This window comes from Cantharellus anzutake (genome assembly GCF_015039405.1).
Source record: "Cantharellus anzutake strain C23 chromosome Unknown EI90scaffold_12, whole genome shotgun sequence".
Taxonomy (NCBI): Eukaryota; Fungi; Basidiomycota; class Agaricomycetes; order Cantharellales; family Hydnaceae; genus Cantharellus; species Cantharellus anzutake.
Genome location: NW_024066962.1, coordinates 316,343 through 335,723, shown reverse-complemented (window position 1 = coordinate 335,723; position 19,381 = coordinate 316,343). Strand labels below are relative to the sequence as shown.

The 19,381-nt window shown below is 49.9% G+C and overlaps 6 protein-coding genes across 6 annotated transcripts; 2 read left to right on the top strand and 4 right to left on the bottom strand.

The window, feature by feature from the left end:
• Positions 1 to 1,746: 1,746 nt before the first annotated feature.
• On the bottom strand, positions 1,747 to 2,645 carry EI90DRAFT_3171838 (uncharacterized protein; the record flags this gene model as incomplete). Its single annotated transcript, XM_039066324.1, has 3 exons — positions 1,747 to 2,199; positions 2,265 to 2,462; positions 2,523 to 2,645. 3 exons carry the CDS (start codon positions 2,643 to 2,645, stop codon positions 1,972 to 1,974), a joined length of 549 nt encoding a protein of 182 aa, XP_038918752.1. The 3' UTR covers positions 1,747 to 1,971.
• A 547-nt stretch (positions 2,646 to 3,192) lies between these two features.
• Positions 3,193 to 4,937, bottom strand: EI90DRAFT_2899508 (cytochrome P450; the record flags this gene model as incomplete). Its single annotated transcript, XM_039054034.1, has 7 exons — positions 3,193 to 3,252; positions 3,307 to 3,333; positions 3,396 to 4,214; positions 4,267 to 4,335; positions 4,395 to 4,505; positions 4,556 to 4,620; positions 4,664 to 4,937. Coding segments are annotated over 7 exons (1,425 nt in total), but the record flags the coding sequence as incomplete, so codon positions are not given.
• Positions 4,938 to 6,087: 1,150 nt separating this feature from the next.
• Positions 6,088 to 6,510, top strand: EI90DRAFT_2912700 (histone-fold-containing protein; the record flags this gene model as incomplete). Its single annotated transcript, XM_039054472.1, has 3 exons — positions 6,088 to 6,244; positions 6,316 to 6,362; positions 6,439 to 6,510. Coding segments are annotated over 3 exons (276 nt in total), but the record flags the coding sequence as incomplete, so codon positions are not given.
• An 801-nt stretch (positions 6,511 to 7,311) lies between these two features.
• Positions 7,312 to 10,356, bottom strand: EI90DRAFT_3144760 (P-loop containing nucleoside triphosphate hydrolase protein; the record flags this gene model as incomplete). Its single annotated transcript, XM_039065191.1, has 12 exons — positions 7,312 to 7,845; positions 7,899 to 8,203; positions 8,262 to 8,379; positions 8,429 to 8,551; positions 8,607 to 8,698; positions 8,753 to 9,023; positions 9,080 to 9,133; positions 9,186 to 9,570; positions 9,637 to 9,784; positions 9,827 to 9,830; positions 9,854 to 10,037; positions 10,091 to 10,356. 12 exons carry the CDS (start codon positions 10,354 to 10,356, stop codon positions 7,312 to 7,314), a joined length of 2,484 nt encoding a protein of 827 aa, XP_038918749.1.
• A 484-nt stretch (positions 10,357 to 10,840) lies between these two features.
• On the bottom strand, positions 10,841 to 12,533 carry EI90DRAFT_3119982 (uncharacterized protein; the record flags this gene model as incomplete). Its single annotated transcript, XM_039063266.1, has 2 exons — positions 10,841 to 12,159; positions 12,209 to 12,533. 2 exons carry the CDS (start codon positions 12,531 to 12,533, stop codon positions 10,841 to 10,843), a joined length of 1,644 nt encoding a protein of 547 aa, XP_038918748.1.
• Positions 12,534 to 12,732: 199 nt separating this feature from the next.
• Positions 12,733 to 19,300, top strand: EI90DRAFT_2969281 (uncharacterized protein; the record flags this gene model as incomplete). Its single annotated transcript, XM_039055645.1, has 7 exons — positions 12,733 to 13,457; positions 13,508 to 14,002; positions 14,059 to 15,083; positions 15,138 to 15,619; positions 15,678 to 15,892; positions 15,946 to 17,243; positions 17,297 to 19,300. The coding sequence occupies 7 exons, from the start codon at positions 12,733 to 12,735 to the stop codon at positions 18,874 to 18,876; spliced, it is 5,820 nt and encodes a 1,939-aa protein (XP_038918747.1). The 3' UTR covers positions 18,877 to 19,300.
• Positions 19,301 to 19,381: the final 81 nt, after the last annotated feature.

The following is a 19,381-nucleotide window of genomic DNA, read 5'->3' as shown; positions in this document are numbered from 1 at the left end:
TAGTACTTCCATAAATGGCATGCAGTTCCTGCTTCGTCGCCTTGTATCCATGTCCGAAATTATCGACAGTGTTCTCGTCCCGCCGGTCCGCAGCGCTCTTTGCCTAGGCATATATGCTCGGACGTATTGGACTGGCACTGGGGACTCGCTGTCGGGGCATGGGTCTCTGATCGAGAGACTCCGGAGCAATATTGATGGTACAATTATGAGTTCGGAGCAACCATGAGGTACGTGTCAAGTCTTCCTGATGCACTACTTAAAATAGTACGGGGCCGAGATCCTGTCCAGCGACAAAGGCACGAACCCGCAAATGCATGCATTGGCAATCCACATGTTACAAATATGCCCAATCCAACATCGGGAGAGGTTGGTGCCTTGGAGCGATCACCCACTAAAGTCAACCGACTTGACATTATTGAAAGCTTAGGACCGGTAGACAACAACCAAAATCACGGATACCATTAACAGTATGAGCAGCGTTCATTGTCAAGGTCCCGTGTCTTCCAAACTCCGCATTTAATCCCTTACATAAGAACCGCGGACGTCGACGTGTCACAACCCACTGCAGAAGCGCGCGCATACACCGGCCCTCAACACTAGGGTAAGAACATAGCTAACAGCGGAACCAAGAATTTCTCAACATGATCAACCAATGCGCCGCCGCAAAACCACCTTGCGAGCGGATTACAATAGACTCGATCCTTTGAATGGATGATTGTCACCCTTTCCCAGATCTTGAGCGACTGGTGACACTCACTTGGACTGCGGTTCCGATTCCATCATTATCGAGGTGCTTGAGACTCTTCATATTGCACTTGGGGGCTTCGTACCCTTGACCCTCAGGCCAATATTGACGCCCATACTTAGCGTGCTATCTAGTAGGGATCACGCAAGCACGGGCGATGCGAGAAGAGGAGGTGACAGAGAAATGACGCGTCAGGAGTGATTGGTTGCAGACGTGTGGGTCCAGGCGTCCGTCACGTAGTCAAGCACTTTTGCGATGCGGTGGAATATGACTGGTCATTCAGGAAACACTCATCCTTGGAAAGTGATTATTGAAGTATGTTCCATGCCCGGGAGCTTTAAAGTTTGAACCAGAGCTCGACATGGCCCTTACCGGACGCACTTCACCCAGAACTTTGTGGTGATTTCTCGCCGTGCCCATATGAGTTTTGCCCTCACCTGAGTGTTTCACGTGTCACCATTTTGAGAAAGATGAGATTCCTCTTCGAGTCGTTAATCAACGGTCGCTTCAGAAAAGCAATGGGGTGCTTATATTGTGCATTCGTAAGCCCATCCGTATCGCAAGCCCTCCAGAGCCCACCACAAACCAGAATCTCAGAGGTGTGCGGCAGCACAACGCGCTGTTTCCCATCCCAGAACCAGGTTGGCGCTTTGATCAAAATACAGACCTTGCGTCTGTCCCGAAGCCTCTCCAAGCAGGAAACCGTGAGCCACGGTCCAATTACTATGAGTTCCGAGCTTGGTGTTCCGGAGGGAAGACGGACACCAAGAGACCCCATAGCAATTGAATTTCTCGCCACAGCGAATTCTCTGAGCTTGGTCTGTCCGATGGTTTACACCTGGATCCTGGAAACGTCCTCGCGCCAACTTGGCGGGAGCGTCCAAATTCATATAACGAAACTAAACCGGAAAGAAAAGAGGTTGGAGTTGTTACTTCCTTGTCCATGGAATTCCAGCGGACTTCTGGAGATTTGAGAGCATGGCCTGTGCCATCCTGATTTTTTCATCATTACCTGTAGAGAGCGAGTTCAAGAACGAGAGGACTCCGCAAATGGAGAACACCTGGTTGTGGCAGTCAATTGCAGATCTGTCAAGGTATTTACGGCAGTGCACGCTTTGGCTTTGTGCTCCCGAAATGCTGCATTCGGGTCAGGGGGCGTAGGCATGCTCCAAAGGGCCGGCAGGCGGGATCCACGTTCCCAGTAGCCAACAAGTTCGAGCCTTCCCTTAATCCCCATGTTTGATTTCGAACATCCCCTCAGCCAGCTTCCTCGTCTCTTCATGCTTAGAAAGACCGAGCATAATTTCATCGTAGAGATCTCGAGTCAAGTCCTTGTCTCTCGAGTAAATATCGATCCCAGCTGGAGTGAACAATGTCTTAGAGAAGAACGTCACTGCCCAGCCATCTCCATACCCCAAAACTTGCCAGCTAGAAGACGAAAAGACGAGAAGCCCCTGTGGCAACCGGAGAAGTTAAGGTGACGATATCCAGTCAAAACGAGCCTGCAGTGACTGCATACCTTTCCCCTCCACTGAAACGATGCGCCCGGTACGAACCTCCCTGGGTCAGTAGGCCCCACCAACACGTCGACTCCCCGTATCGTCCACGGCTTCGAAGACGAAGCTGCTGATTCTGAACGATATTCCACTGTATCATCGAATTGCAACCACTGAGAGGGTTCTTTTGGCGAATATGTGATTGCAACATCCTTCTTATTCTACGGGAAGGACCATTAACGCCTGTGTCCTTTTCATTATCGTTTGACTCATTTGCGTACCTTCCAAAGCGGCAGAGTCGAGTGAAGCACGTACCACTTCCCCATGAACTCCGAGAGGTTGAAGCCTTTGCGTGACAGCGAAGGATGTTCCGAGTCAGGAGCAAGGATCACGGCATTAGACATTATCAAAGTGTCTGTGCAACCCAGAAGGCGCGTAGATATCTAGACTACTAGACTCTGTTCTGGCTCAACCGAAGTCTGTGGACGTTCTCACGGTCGAGCCGGGTTCTAATTCTGTGATGTACGCAACGATCACCAATGTCGCTCCTTGCAGATTATCATTACGACCATTATTTCAATACTCGGCACAAGAACAACTAACAGTTTGTCTGTGTAGGATGAGTCTGATCTAACTTTGTACAAGCAGGAACGTCAGCTGAGGACAACAGCCGTCGAAAATAGGCACGTCAGCAGCCTGGTGCACGTAAACTAGCTCGTCTCAGGGGGATGTCTCAACGAAATATCGCACCAAAAATCCTGTCGCAGGTAACAAATCAGATCCCATATATGGATGCGAACAGCACTTCGTTAAACGTACCTCAACGTGCAGGACGAAAAAAGAGCCCAGTTTCCATGGATCATCCTTAGAGGACTTACCACTTGCCCCGCGTCCCAAAGGATATATATGCGGGTCATGGGGTTCCCCAGTGCGCGGCGTGAGACTGAACTTGTAGCGCCATAAGAGTGTCGGCAAAACCTTGGAAATCGCCATCTCGGCGATGCCTTTTCCCTATAACACAGCGTTAGATACTCTCGTTAGGTGCGATGTGCTGAGTGAACTTACTAAACAAGTCCTGGAGCCCAATCCCCACTAAGATGATCAGCATCAATTAGAGTTTCTTTGCTTTTGCAGGACATGAATCCGGGACACACAGTGATGATCCATCTTTCTAATGCCGTCAGCTCCTCCGGGCTTGCCTCCAGCCATCTTTCCGGGCGGAATACCTCCGCATCCTCGCCAAATATACTCTTTGACCTCTGGAAAACGAAAGGGCAAGCCCCTACATTGATGCCTTCAGGAAGGCGGACCATCCGCTCTGATGGCGAGTCATATGAAGACTTCCCGATTTTGACAATCAGCCCATCCGAGGCTTCAGGTACGACCCGATCCAGGATCATTCCAGTGATGGGAAGAACTCGAAGAGATTCCTTCACGCATGCTTGGAGGTATTCCAATTTACTTGCTTGTGCATACGTCACCGGAAACTGAAGACCATCCTCCACCGCCGTGTCAATTTCGGCTTGTAGCTGGTCGTAAACTCTCGGACTTGTCAGTATGTTGTGGAAAAACACCGAGAGAGCGGCAGCTGTAGAGTCCGGCCCTGCTGCCATGAGATTAAGGGTCTCGATTTGGACATGATCTCTCGACCATTTCTCGCCTGTAGACTTGTACCTGAGCTTCATGAATTGGCCAATCATGTCTTCCCTGACTTCCTCTTTTCGATGAGTGATATTCTGTGCAGGATTGTATCTCTTGTAGACGATTTCTGCGCTTTTCTTGAACACCACCAGCGATGAGTGTTTGGCGAAGAGACTCATTAGCATGAATAGCAATGACTTGGGCATTGACGAGAAGGGGTATGGCCATGGGAGAGTCGAAGCAATTGAAGTCAGACGCAGTCCTGTGGCGGTACCCGCCAGGAGACCGTTGGTGTCCGTTCCGTCACGTAAAAGCGAGAAATCCTGTCCAAACTAGAGTAGCGCCATTGAGAGATTAGGGGCAACAAACTATGCACCAACTTACCGCAATTTCTCCAATAGCATCCATTGTGAAGAAGTGAAGCCACGAAGACAAGTTTACCGGAGAGGTAGGCTGAGCGCATCAGGACATGAGTACTTCGCAAAATGTCTGAGAAGTTGGCACTCCCTAACCCTTGGCGTTTGTTGAAGTATACGATCCAGCTGATCGGTCAGCATGGTAATGCATGGCTCAATGTATTCCTCTAATTTAACGATGGAGGCCTTGTTGAAGACTGGTGCAAGCTTGCACTTTGTTTGATCGTGCCGTGAACCATTGAACCGTATAAACTTACCTCCCTCCTTTGCTCGTTGTGTATGCTGACATCTCTTTGAGAGAAGATATTGGGCACTGGGCCCTCTGAGGACTATGTTCAACGCAGATTCGTGAAGGCGTACTTGACGCTTACGATAAGCAGAGTAGATATTCGACTTTTTATATTGGCTTCCATGCGCATAGATGGTGCGCACGGCATCGAGATCAATGGTGCTAACTGAGTTCGGACCTACCCTCACAGTATCACCATAAAGATCGTGAAGAGCTTTCAACGCGGGACCACAATTACGTTTCCATGCTTGCCATGAAAACCAGAACGGGAAGCCCAGGCGGGCAACCAAAGGGCCGGGCACGGAAGAGAGTGGGTGAAGACACCAATTGTACACAACATACACACCCAACACCCGCAAAGAGTAGGCAGAATCAAGCTGCCACTCGTCTGAGAAACGGTGTCCCTGGCGTGAACATGCCAGCCATAAATGGCGGAAATGCTGGGGACTAAAAAGCTGAGATGCAGCATCCTAGATATCAGTGAGAACCGGTGAATGCTTTTGGAGCCGACACCTGGCCGAGTGAATTGCAATCGATAGCTGGACTTATTTTGGTTTATTGATACTTTACATCAACAATGAGGTCCCGAATTTCACAATGCGTGGACTAGAGCATGACCGCAGCCGACAGGCAACACTAGTGGGGTGATGAAAGACGGTTGGCAAGGATTTCTGAGTTGGCATGCTGGGCAGCGGTCAAATATGCCCAACTGAATTGAACATCCGACCCCATAACACCCAGCACACAGCCCAACAATCGGAGTGCTAGGTGGTCCATAGGAGGGAAGAGGAGTGGGAGAGAGAAAGGTGAGGTTGACAGGGCAATTTCAATTTTCTTGGTGATATGCGCCGGGCGCTAAAGATGAAGCTTAAGGTGAAGCCACTTCCTTCCTTGTTTAGGCCCAGACGTGCTGTAACAATGGGTTACAAAATGGAGACATTGTCTTGCAAGAAACTCGGAGATCGGAGACTCTGAATAGTAAATCGGTGATGATGATGCAATTATATAACGATGTCGAAGGGACAAGGAGGCCGAAGTCACTCCTTGCCTGCTTTGACTAGGCAGAATGACGAAAAGGAAATTGCTCTCTTCCTCCGGAAGGACCGGGCGAGGGGCTGCCTTACCTTCTTTAATCTTTTGTTTTTTATTTGTTTGTTTATCCTTGATCTGTTTGTTTTCGTCGCACCGCCACTGACTTTGCATCCGTCGGCTCGCAACGAAAGGTATAAGAACCATCGACGTTTGAGATTGGCTGTTCTGCACTTCTTCTCAACCATCACAGTCACCCTTTAACTCCAACTTCCTCACTTACTAAACCTCTAACAATGTCAGGACGTGGCAAAGGTGAGATACACACGTTTGCACGCAATAACTGGTTCTGACCTTGGTGGACTTGTTAGGTGGCAAGGGTCTCGGAAAGTGAGAATAAGGATCCATTCCGCGCTCGTCGACGTGGCCTGCGTTGTGAAGGGCCTCACTCATCATTCTTTGTCACTGATTAGGGGTGGTGCCAAGCGACATCGTAAAATTCTACGTGACAACATCCAAGGTATCACCAAGCCTGCCATTCGTCGTCTTGCGCGCCGTGGTGGTGTCAAGCGCATCAGTGGACTCATCTACGAGGAGACTCGTGGTGTCCTGAAGATTTTCCTGGAGAGTAAGTTCATCAACACCTCGCGATTTTTCTCTCTCTCTCTCTGGTGCTAAATAACATGCCGCGTTCTCTAGACGTCATTCGTGACTCCGTAACGTACACTGAACATGCCAAACGCAAGGTGAGGTCTCATTGCATTATACCTAGCCTTCGAGTACGCTGGTTTGCTTACTCGCCGTCGTTCCATCCCAAAATAGACTGTCACAGCGCTTGATGTTGTATATGCTCTCAAGCGTTCTGGGAAGACATTGTACGGGTTTGGTGCCTAATTCCTCGTAACTTTCCTTCTTGTGAGTATCTGTGCTTTCGCCGAGCACGATGGCATCCTTACCGTCCCTCATTTAATCAGGCGCGAGCCTTCTTCCTCTATCGATTTGATTTTACTGTGTATTACTGTTCTTCTACTACGGTGTTTCTTCTAATTGTCCTATGAATGCAATATGCATATGATGTACTAGATTTCTGACTCTGGCCGAGGCTGTTCACACTCTGAGTTCTGGCGTTGAGTCTGGTTTCCACGTTGAAAAGCTGCGCTAGGTGCCGGAGTTGAACTGTGACTCAACCGATCGCGTCGATGCTCAGCCACAGGAATGTAAAAGTGATAGAGAGTGACATTTTGATTCGTTACGCTTTGCTAACGCTCCTCACTGGCGTTGAGTCGCCGCTACTTTCGGCACCGCCCATGGGCACAGACATCCGGCATTTGGCAACAACGAATTCGCAGTTACCTGGATCTCGATTATCTTTGAATCTAGAACAATGATAAAGTGAAACAGCTCGGATAACGATAGTGTGCAGGCGTAGCATTATTGAAGAAATGAACCAACGTGTGCCTGTCAAGCGCTGGGTTTACCTCACTCCCGGTCCGTCTGATGTGCGCTGTATGATATTATATTATCGACGGAGTAAAAGATAATATAAAGATCCTTTTCCTGACCCGGCTTGCAATCCACGCTTTTCAATTATGGCGTCGCAACGCGGCGCAAATATACAATGATAAATAAGAAATAAAGGATGGGGTGTGTACATCACCACCAGTCCTTAGCCGAGAGTTAAAGCAAGCAATAACCCTAAGAAACAGCAGCAGTCGTAGCAACCGGCAATTCAGGGTTTGATTGAGGAATCAACAAATGACTGTGAACGTTCTTGACCAAGTTCTGCGCGGCCATGAAATCGATGAACCGGCGCCACACTTGTCCCTCAATCTCGGAGTGCACAGGGTGCGTTCGGACAGGAACTGCAGTCTCGCCGACTTCTTGGAAGAATCCCACTTTGCCTGCACGAAGTGTGCGCATGTTACCAATGACGAACAAGCCTCTCCGAGCGCGTGTGAGGCCAACATTTAGGCGTCGACGGTCTGCCAAAAAGCCAATGTGCCCAGACTGATTGTTTCGGACAGTGGAGAATATGATGATATCCTTCTCGCGCCCTTCGAAGCCATCGACTGTCTTGACTTCAATCAAGGAGCACTCGAGAGCACGGTGTCGACCGAGAATTTTCACGAAATGTCCTTGGTAGGAATCATCGTTCGTTAGCATGCGTTCAATGAACTTGATCTGAGCAGCGTATGGAGCTATGACGCCAATATCTAAGCCTCGGATGGACTGAGATACACACATCAATATACGGAAGTATTAACATGGGGACATTCACATACGGGATTGTTCAGCAGCAAGTCCACGACAACACTGCACACAATGGCAGCCTCGTTATGATTTACCAGGCTCCTGTCCTTCCGTGCCTCTGGACCGCCATGATCCAAGAACACTGCAGATGGGGAATTTCCAGTGGACGGATTCAGGACGAGATGTGATGATTTGGGCGGATTAAGCTTTGCGGACACCTGTCCCTTGCTGTCCACAGTGCCATCGAGAAGGCGAGTTCCATAGAACTCTTTGCTCGGAAATTTGGATATAGATGGGTGCATACGATACTGACGATCCAACATCACAGTGGGGACATCTAAGGGAATGAGTTAGTAGATGAGCCTTCTCATTGTGAGTCAAAGTCGTTAACGCACTGCCCTCCGTCATAAGACGTTCAAAGAGGCTGATGGCTAGACCACCTGCCTTGGCGTCTTCGCTTCTGATGATTGGAGGAAGTTGCTTATGATCTCCGATCAGTGATATGTGGTGGGACTGACAAAACATTAGCGAACGTAGGCTTGGCGCAAGAGGAATAACCTACCCCTCGCATAATGGGAATCAAGGAAGCAGGCTCGGTGGACATGGATGCCTCGTCAATGAATACAACTGGGAAGTCTATTACCTGAAGGGCTGCCGATGCAGAAGTAATAGATGTAGTGCAAACCTATGGGAACCGGTTAGCGGTACACACCCACCACGCCAGGATTTCCCGAACGTACAACCTCTGCGTTAGAGATAATCTCTTGCAACATGGTCTGCTCGAGCCTATATTTCTTTCCTCGACAAGCATTTACCTTCTCCTTTAATGATTCTTGGAGCCAAAGGCATCAGAACATAGCCATTCTTGCTTGCTAAAAAACTGTACCTAAGCCATCCTCGTCATTCCGTTGGTATGCGAGCTGGAGCTTCCGTTCCAGGTGATTGAGCTCATCCCGATAACGGTCAATTGCTTTCTTATGACGATGTCCCTCGATTCGGGCATCCAGGGTATATGGATGCAGATGAGGGCGTACCCGCGTAGCCGAACCAACTCGCAACGGCTGCAAGCCGCATTCTACCAGACCCTCTAAAATGTGGTCGGCTGCCACGTTCGTATACGTGCAAACTAGTATAGGGATGGGGACACCAAAATGTTTCTACGTATAGGCTCAGCCGCCACCAAGGACAGAACAAAATGGAAAAGGAAAACCACCTTCAGTAACTTTAGTGCTTCTATCAAAGTCCGAGTTTTTCCTGTTCCAGGAGGCTAGCATGTGTTTTAGCATCCATGCCCAGGGATTTCTTGGACGGTGACGTACCCCTTGAATGAGACTGATCTTCTGCCCTATCATACAGGCAATTGCCCTGATCTGAGGAGGATTTAAATCTAACTTAGGATCGCCTTCAATGGCGATTGGGTTCTCCCTCTGATACCGCACAGCCCAACTATGTATTGTTTGGTTTGCCGAGAATATTCCATGTGGTTTTGTGGGATAGTCATCTAAAGCCGCGGAACTTGAGTTTGGTTTGTTTAACGTCTTGACCTTGAAACCATTCAACAGCGCATCTCGTAACGCAGTCCCATGCAGGATTGCCTCCGCGCTGTTGTTAGAGTGAAATGCGTCGTCATGAATATCTTGTGTCATTGCATAGATGGCGGCACGCATTCGTTGAAAGGAGATATCAGTGGAAGTGATATCTAGCCTGACCAGGAGGTTAAGTCCCAATTCAACTACGACAAGACGGAGACGAGTTAAATTATCGACGTACCGCCATGTTCCATCCTCGATATCCTCCTTTTTGTCAAAGACTATACGAATTTGGGTTGAAGTCTTCAGTAGAACGGTACCAACTATAGCGCCGTCCTCGCTGGGATGCGATCTTGATAGTATGACTTGACGGCCGGGACTGCAGTAGACTCGCAATGAGTTCGCGCGACCCAGTGCTAGAAGAGGCTAACTTGCCTGAATTGATGCAAGCCGAGGACCTTCCCCGGCCCAAGTGAAAACACCGCTACCGGTTTCCCAAATTGAGTGGCTTCGAGCCAAAACGCGGAAAGCCCTGTGAGGCAATACCCTTCCTCAATGAGCTTCTCCAGAGGCCACTCTCTTAACCGTTCGAGATATGCTTCGTCCTCGACAGACTGCTCCTGAATTAGCAAAGGGTCATACCTTCCGAGGAAATCTATTGAGTCGCAAGCGCTCATCGCATCAAGGACACTCACCGCTTGATATAACGGTCAATCTCTTCGAAGTAGGGCATGTCCGGACGCAGTTCGACAGAAGCGGGCTTGTATCGTCGTAGAGGACGGGTAGGGTGCTGGTCATGGAGCTGATTGTTGAGCAACCTCCGATTACGTTGTAGAAGCTTCGACTTCCAGTCAAAGCGACCCCAAGGCTCATGTCCCAAGCGGCCAGACCTCACCGGCGGGGATTCGGGAGCACTGGAAGATTCAGGTTCTTGTAGCCAATCACTTTCAGCAGCACGCATTACCGGGCCCCGTTTGAGAGACTGTGCATGAGCTCTGGCTTTAGCAAACTGCTTTTCATTACTTATATCCCACATTTCATCCACCAACTGTCCGAGGTCTTGTGGCGGAGCTGATGTAGAGCCGTTCAGCGCATCAGCCTCCAATTCCCAAGCATCCTTCCAGTCTGTGCGGTCTAGTCCGGCTGCGGTGGAAGACGAGGCACATTTAGTATGTGATTTTACAAACGGTCGCACCAAAGCACACAGATAACTCCCCCCAGACGAGGCTGAAGCGATACAGGGCAGGCATTTTGAAGGCGTACTCAACATAGAAAATATGGATCACAGCTGTTCCGGCCTGAATGCACCGCTGCTCGAGAGCCAAGAATGACCAGCAACGTCTCGGCGACAATACGTACAAACAACATATGTAAGTGAAGCGTTACATAAATTACAAGAGGGTTCCTATGTATCGAACACTGTAGAAGCATGCAGTATGGACGAATTATACATTGGGTGTGACCTGCGGATGCGGTAGACTGAATGACGATGTGATCTTGACACTTTCAACCTCCTTTGCCACAAGGGTGGGGTCAACAAGCATCGCATCTTCATTGGCAGTTCCAATTTCATCTACCGACTTCGGCATTCCAGAAGTGGTCTTTGACTTCCTTAATGGCTCCTCAAAGCTCCCTAGGTTGTGGTCCCAGGTGTTATAAAGCCAAGCGTCGGGAAGATGTGGCTGGGCCTTCTCTGGATTAGAACCGTGCTGTGGAAGGAGAGAGTTCCACGGAGCACGTTGAGGGCGGCCATGTAGCCTTGGGCTACTGACACCAGAAGTCGCATCCGAAAAAGCTGGTGGCGGGATGATATGAGTGGAACGCTCGTAAACGCCAGGCCTAGATATCTGTTCCGCGACCGCTTGAATGCGAGGATGAGTGTATGGAGGAATTGGGTTGAGAGGTGATGAGGTTTTGATGGACCGAGGATTAAATGACGTGGGCAATGCTGCGTTAGGGTGTGTTTCGGGTTTCATTGGAACAGCATATGAAGGCGCAGGTGGAAGATGTCGTGGAGCATTTGGTTGAGAAGAAGAGTAGAGTGTGTCCACAGCGCTATACCTTTGGGCAGCTGAGCTGGACAGTATCGATGTGATTGCCAGACGGGCAGGATTGGGGGTCCCAACTATTTCCGAAGCAGCCTGCATCGCAACAAGAAGGTATGGGTGGGATGCGAGACTCGCCGATTTGTGATTGAGTTCTCGCTGCGGAGCTGGAGGGAGGTGAGCTGCTGGAATGCCCGACAAAGTAGACGCATAATAAGGAATAGATTCTTTGAAAGCAGGTACAGCGTGCTGTTTCACAATGGCCATCTCCTTCGATTGGGTGTGCGATGAGGAAGGATCGGAAACATGATGGACTGGGTCGACAAGCATGTCATCAGGACCCTCGTAAATGCCATTCACAAGTGGGAGTTCATCGTCATCTTCAATTTGGCCTGTAGCGTGCCCAGGAAAAGGGGGAAGAAAAGAGGGTACGTAGTCTGGTGGTGAAGATGCCCAAGTGGCCTGCCGTCGCAGTCGTCGACGGCCCAGGACTGGTGAGCCGATAGGACTTGAATTCGAGATCGGGGATGGGGGGAGAGTTGGGGAATTGGGGCACCCATTTGGAAGATGAATATAAGAAGAATGGACAGAGTCGAAAGATATCTCCGCAACAGGGTCTAAAGTCGTCGGGTCCACATCCGACACTGGACTAGGCAAACGTTGATAGGTCATCAACATGCTGTCGGTCGCGTCAGAACGACGGCCCTCATCCAAGATAGCTAAAATCTGAGTAAGGAACGACCCACTGAAGCCGTCGAAATTGCGTACCCCGGACGTGGCCCAAATCTTCTAATCGAGACGTTGGCCGTTGGCTTTGTGGAATGACACTACCTTCACGATTGTGCCATTGTGCCAACTCTGAGATATCAACCCCGAGTTCCCTTAAAGCAGAAACTGCATCAAAAATGTTGCCTGTGCCCCTTCCAGCGTGTTCGGCATAGATTTTGCAGGTCGAAGCCAAGAGTTCCAAATAGCGGGCCAAGAGATCAACAAGAATATTCATCTGCCTGCGAGAAGACTTGCAGAACTGGTGGGCATGTAGAATACGATAGACAGCATATTCCAGCTGTGCCAAGACAATTGGCTGGGACATGGGACACGAAGAGCGATGTTTCGATGTTCTGTAAATCCGCCATTTGCTTCCGACCTCAGACTAAATCTCGGTTTGCGCAATGAGCATTGTCTTTCAGGCACATTCGTTAGTTCCTTCACCGGGACCAACTTTCGTGACGGGCACAGGCATGAAAAGGGTTCCCGTGAAAGGAGAGTCGGATCTCCTAAAGAACCTTCGTATGTTGGTTGAACCCCAGTCCGTCGAACAGCGTCTTCTGTCGAACTCATTTGGCCCCTGTGAGGGCGAGCACGAGCTCTACTGGTATTCGAATGTCGTAATATGGAGTGTAGCGGGTGTGCAGAAGAGAAGATGGGCTTTCGCTGACCACCACCAAACCGTGACAGGAGTGTGCTTTGCTTGGCTTGATGGTTCAAAATTAGAACAATACCGCGCGCCACCGTCATCATCTCATCGGCCGGCGTCACTGTCTCTCAAGGCTGCTAGGGTAGCAAAGCAGGCTGGGACATTCAGTCCATTCACCCATTTAGACGTGATTTCCTCGCTCAACTCTCGTTCCAATCGGTCTACTTGTCCAACCTCCCACATTAGGGTTATATGCATATTTCTCCGGGATATTGGGTACTTTTACAGCATGGATGGCTTAGAATTTACCATTAACCTGCCCTTCACGGTTAAACGCGTCTCGGAGCTCCTCCCAGTCGGTGTTCTGTTACACGCAGCCCTCAACGTCTCGGACGAGAAAGAATCCCGAAAACGTGGATCTCCTATGATGCCCCTGCTGTACTCTATTACCTCTCCATTTGATGAGCCACGCCCCATCATCTTCGCCTCGGAAATCATTGGCGGGATGTCCTGTGCTCCACCAGGACGATCCCCCTCGGATGATCTCCCACGTATCGTCTATAGCCCTGACCTCACCCCCTCATTAAATGGAACGACCATGTAATTTACGTATCTCCCGATAACCATTTTGTCCCTACCGGACCCGATAGATTGATTGCCACGCTGGACGCTGAGGCTGTCTCGCTGAGGCTATTCCGATATGTCTATATCAAGCGGAACGATCGACCTAGTCCACTGCCTCGTCTAAGCTCAAAAAATGCTCGGCGACCTGGTTCTTTAGCCTCTAGCGTCGGAGTCGTGTCACCCTCTCTCGATCCAGTGGCCACCTTTGGGAGTGCTGCAAATCGGAATCTGACTGCGGAGTTTGAACAGCTCATGAGGGCGTCCGGGGATTCGGAGACTGAAAAGACAAGAAGGTCGTCCCTCCCGAGAGCAGGGCCGGACACGATGCTAGATCGCCTGGCCATCGGTGGAACTGGTGTGGACGAGTTACGTCAATCTGGGACCCCGGACCACATTGGGCTCCCAACTATGGATGAAGTGGCCTCCGGATCACCCATTCCTGGGCGTTACCCAGATAACAAGCGTGTAAATGCCGAATTTTTCGTGGAGAAACTTTGGGAGCTCCGAGTAACTGATGACATGTGCGCATTCGGCAGTAATTCTTTCTATTTATGTTTCATCCCCAATCAATTATCAGAATATCGAATCCGGCCACTGTCCAGGTCGTGCAGTTCGACGCACGGTTAACTCAGTCCACTGTCGGCATTGCTCTGCAGTCTCGAACCTCTTCTGTGCTGCACGTGGTGAGAGTGGAACCTGGGGGTGATGATCGTCTAACAGCGCGGTATCAGCAAGCAATACCGAATGTCATAAGCATAGCACCAGTCCAGAGCACACGATCCGGAGCCGAAAAGGACGGTATCAAGGATCTTCTCTGTTTGCGCAACGACGGTTCACTGTTTCTTCTTTGTCCTGGTGGTACAATAGAGGTAGCTTTGAGACATGACGCGCTATCCAAAAGTGATCGCCTATCCATCTCGCAGTCACCTTCGCCCTCTAATCATGCAGCCAGCACTTCGCAAGTACCCGTGAAATTACTCAATGCAGTTCGCTCAGGGGTGTCACTACAATATTCCGACGGCTCGTTGATACGTCTAAACACGGACCTCACTCCTCAACACGAACTTATCCAGCGATGCTTTCAAGCTCTCTCTCATGTCTGCTCCGCTTCGCGACTCCTTTCCATTAGGAAGGAGTATTTGGTCAACTGGTTGCGCACCGGAAGTTGCGGCAGCATCAGGGAAGAGTTTGCTTGTTTCTCAAGAGCCGTGATGAGGAACCTGGGACGATTCCAGAAGAACGAATTTGCGGCGATGGACCCTAGCCATGATACTGATGCATGGTCGAAGTTGGCCTTCCATCACGTTCATTCGTACCTACGGAACGACCCAGCATTACTTCACCTTCACCTTCCGTTTGCCGCTTCTGCGAAATCGCCCGACCACAGATCTGACTCACTTTCGTATAACGAATGCGGAGCAATTCTCCACGGTCTCCATTTGCTCGCAGAAGAATTCAAGCTCGACAGCTATCATAAAGCGGATCTGGACATTTTGGTACCGTTGCTTGTGGATATCGCGAAGTTCGTTGGCGCGGATTGGGCGGATTATTGGATTAGGTTGGTTCCGGATGCATCTGACAGTTGGGACTTATCTGCCTCTCGTAAGCATGTCGTTGTTGATGCCAATCACATTACGCTGACATGAATTATCTCAGTGCATACGTTGAGCCCTGTACCCGTTCCCGATCTGGGTAATTATCTCAACTCTGTGTTGGGCTCTAGCAGTCATCAAGGCTCGCATGTGATCTTGCCATCGGTTTACAAACTCTATCAGCTTTCACCCTCCCTCGAGTATGGAACCTCATCTCCAACGCCCTTATCTGAGAGTGTCATTTCGATATATTCTGCCCTCAGGGGCGGGGATTTAGATCCTTCTACCACGAGAGAACGGGCACAGAGTGCCGTCAAAAAGATGGCAGATCTCCATTTTTCTCCAGCCGACATCGACCGTTTGCCTCTCGGCCTCTCCGCTCCTATCCGGGAAGCGATAAAAACTTGCCAACTTCTTCCTCCTTCAGATTGGAGCCAAGAGGCGTATTTGTTGATTGGTCGCAATGATATTGCGCAGATGACAACCAATGGAGAGGAGGTGGATCCATTCACTTTCGGCGAGGCTTACCAGCTCCGGGATCATGCGGTGAGCGTCCCTGCGATCATTATTTTGTTTTATATGTGATGACTTCGCCAATCATCAGGAAAAGGACCAGGTTTTCGAGACGATAGATTGCATCGCTGATCAAGCGAGCATTCTCGCTGCGTCTCGTCATGAAACAACAAAAGAGCTTGATCCTAATAGGCTCGATTTTGCGCGCATCCGTTTTTCCGAAGACCAAAGACTTGCCGAAGTTGATTCAATACTCAATCCTAATAAGCTTCAGATTGTTAAAATCCCAGAACGACAAGATCTGAAGTGAGTATCCACATGCTGAATTTGAGGTCACCGTTAAATCCATGAATCGACAGCGAACATGAATTAGCAAAAGAGCTCGCTGCGACTGTTTATCACATCATTGAACGAACCTTTTCACTAGCATTTGGCAGAGCAATATTTTTGTTCGGTTCGCTTCCCAAGCTTGCACGCGATGAATTTTCTATACCTCCACTCGTGCTTGATGTCAAGTTCGTTCCCCATAATGTGACTTATCCGGCGGACCTCTCCAAAACTCACACCGAAGCAAAAGCCTGGGCAGAGTTCCATAACGGTGTAGCTGCATCTCTGCGCATCAGCACCTCTGCTCGGGGCATCGACAGTGCTTGGATCGCGTATAACAAACCCCACGAGTTAACTGCAGAGCATGCAGGATATTTATTGGGTTTAGGACTAACTGGTCACCTTCGAAGTTTGTGGAACTGGCACGGCTATCGTTACCTCGTTCCCAAGCATGAACTCACGTCCATTGCTATTCTTCTTGGGCTCGGGGCTGCTCATGTTGGGCTGGCGGACTCGGATATTACTCGAATACTGACCATCCATATGCGACCTTTACTTCCGCCCGACTCAGCCGAACTTGGAATCCCGTTGGGGGCTCAGTCTGCCGCACTCATGGGCCTCGGTCTTCTGTACCTTGGGACCATGGACCGCGCAATGGCTGATGTGGCATTGGAAGAAATGAGTGCATCTCGGCGGTTGGGAGGTCCCGAGATCAGTAACGAACATAAGGAGGCCTATACAATTACGGCCGCTTTAGCGTTCGGGATGATTATGTGCGGTCACGGGTCCGAAGCAAGCGGGCCATCAGATACGAAGAATGTCCAGACGCTACGGGCCTTCGTGGACGGAAAGCAACCAGGAGACCAAACGAGACTCAAAACACCCCAGGAAGCCCTTCCGACCGCGGAAGTGAATATGAACTTCGTGTCACCAGCGGCTACCATTGCTCTGGCTCTCATGTATCTCAAAACTAATCGAGCTGATATTGCTGCATCATTCGCCCTGCCGCCGGATCCTGCAGGACTTCGCGAGATTCAGCCTAGTCTTTTACTGCTCCGTGCTCTCGGCAAGTCGCTGGTAATGTGGGATGACATTGAGCCGTCGGTTACATGGGTGCTATCTCAAGCCCAGGGAGCTCCTAAGGACCTGACAAAGAAACAAATACAAGAGGGTGTCAAGGACCTTTACGAATACGCCTTTTTCAATATCCTCTCGGGGGCTTGTTTAGCAATAGGATTGAAGTATGCCGGAACAGCGAAAACAACGGCCAATCAAGTGCTAATTCACTTTCACGATAAGTTGCTTGAAAATTTGAGAAGGCAACCCAACGGTGAGTGGAACAGGTGGCCTTATCGCTCTTTATCTTCAACCCTGCCTGTCAAGGACAAACATTCGAATTGCAATTACGCCGCTCAGCAATCAGGGAAGCAATCAACGTTGTAGACTTGGCGCTCGGGATTGTGATGGCAGGAACAGGAGATGTGGCATGTATGCAACGTTTCCGCGTTCGTCATGGCTTGTTTGGTCCTCAGTTTAAATACGGCGCCCACATTGCCACGCACATGGCTATGGGATTCCTATTCCTCGGGGGAGGACGCTACACATTAGGGACATCCAACGCTGCCATAGCCTGCCTCGTGGCTGCGCTCTATCCCAGATTTCCACTACACTCTAATGAAACAAGAGGTTTGCTACAAGCTTTCAGGTATCTGTGGGTGATTGCTGTTGAACCGCGCTGCTTGATCGCGCGAGATGCCGACACCAATGAAATTGCTCGTATTCCCATCAAGTTCAAAGTTGCAGAACCCGATGAACCGATCAGGACTCACCACTTCACATGTCCCACTCTGCTTCCTGACTTCGGCCGATTTGTCTCCCTTAAGATTGATAGCCCCCGGTACTGGCCATTTGTCCTCGACATAGCGGGTAACGAACGAAACAGAGATAACCTGTTACGCACCCAGACGATCTACGTAAAACGCAGAACCGGTTTTCTCGCTTACGCGAGCGATCCGATGGGCTTCCAAAGTCTGTCAATATGGAATGGATCACCCGTTGGGGATCCATCTATTCTTGATTTCCCAAAACAAGTCCTAGCTTCAGCTACTGCGAGTGCGCAGTCGAGTCCCAGCACAATATGGCTTCCCCGATCCTTTGATGACATGCGTCACTTCACAACTCAGAGTTCAAACGATCCTGCATTACTGGCATTCGCGGATCGATTTTGCAGGCATCCAGGCTTAAACCCAGCAGAATCCATGACCACAGCCTATTGTCAACAATCTCTTCTTGAGGTTCTTTCCGCAGACAAGCCTCAAGTCTTGGAATCCCTTCTCACCTTATACCTCGCCCGTATCAAAACATCGGAGAATACCCCTCAGCGTCCTTTGCAAGTAAAAGACGTTATCCTCGCTCACGATTTCTATGTATTACTGTTCAGGTTACACGGGGGTCTTGCTGATTCAACTCAAAGGCAGCCTTTGCTCCGCATCGCAGCTTTGCAAGCAACCATGGCGCAACTGGGGACTGAGGTGGATGCATTACGTCGTGATGCGGGTTTTATGGCCTGCTACAGGGCATATGTCAGGGGAGAGGACATTAAAACTGCGCTGGCCTCAACACGAGCATCCCTTGGTATCGATGAAGAAACTGAGGAGTGGACCAGTGCCGTAGATCTCAGAACGAGAAAACGCCAGCTGTCCCTTTTCCTGATCAACGAGCGAGTTCCGTCCGCTCAAACATTATATGCACTCCGACGACTGGCAATGAGCGCATTGTCAGAGTACCGAGGGCATTCTGGAAACCCTGCAGGCTCGGACGAGCCATCTCGCACTGATCGTTACACGAGCAGAAATTCCCTTGCCCTCGTGGTACAGAAAACAGCGCTGTCCGTCGGGGGAAACAGAAACGCCGTATGGTCCTTGGAATCCGTATACGAAGTGCTCGACTTTTGGGCATCGTGATAATATAAACACGTTGAGCAGCGCAGTGATCGTATCATTATATTAAATAACTGGTGGACGCCGCCTGGCGCGGCAAGTACCCGCTACTCATTCCACTTAGCAGGCAGACTGTTGAGGTGTTCTTCATGGAGTGTTACATCGCGTACAGAGGGTTGTTGTGTATTAGCCATTCCAGTGCCAGCCGTACTTTTTCCTGTCTCACTATTAATGGCCACGCATTCTTTAATAGCCACTCTTTGGTGGGGTGACATGACCAACAAATACGACACAAAGGGAGTAATGACCTCTTCGAGTGCAGGTGGTAAAAATGGAGACAGAGCCTCAGGGAACACAATCACATGACCTTTCAAAGCCCGCTGAGCAGTGGGATTGATAGAAGTATTAGGAGGACCGATGGAATGCTCGCGGACAAGGAATCATCGTGTAAATGGACAATCCAACTTTTGGCACGTCTTCTCGCGATCAGCGCCTCCTCAATGAAATCCGCGAGCTGTGGTGGTGTCGG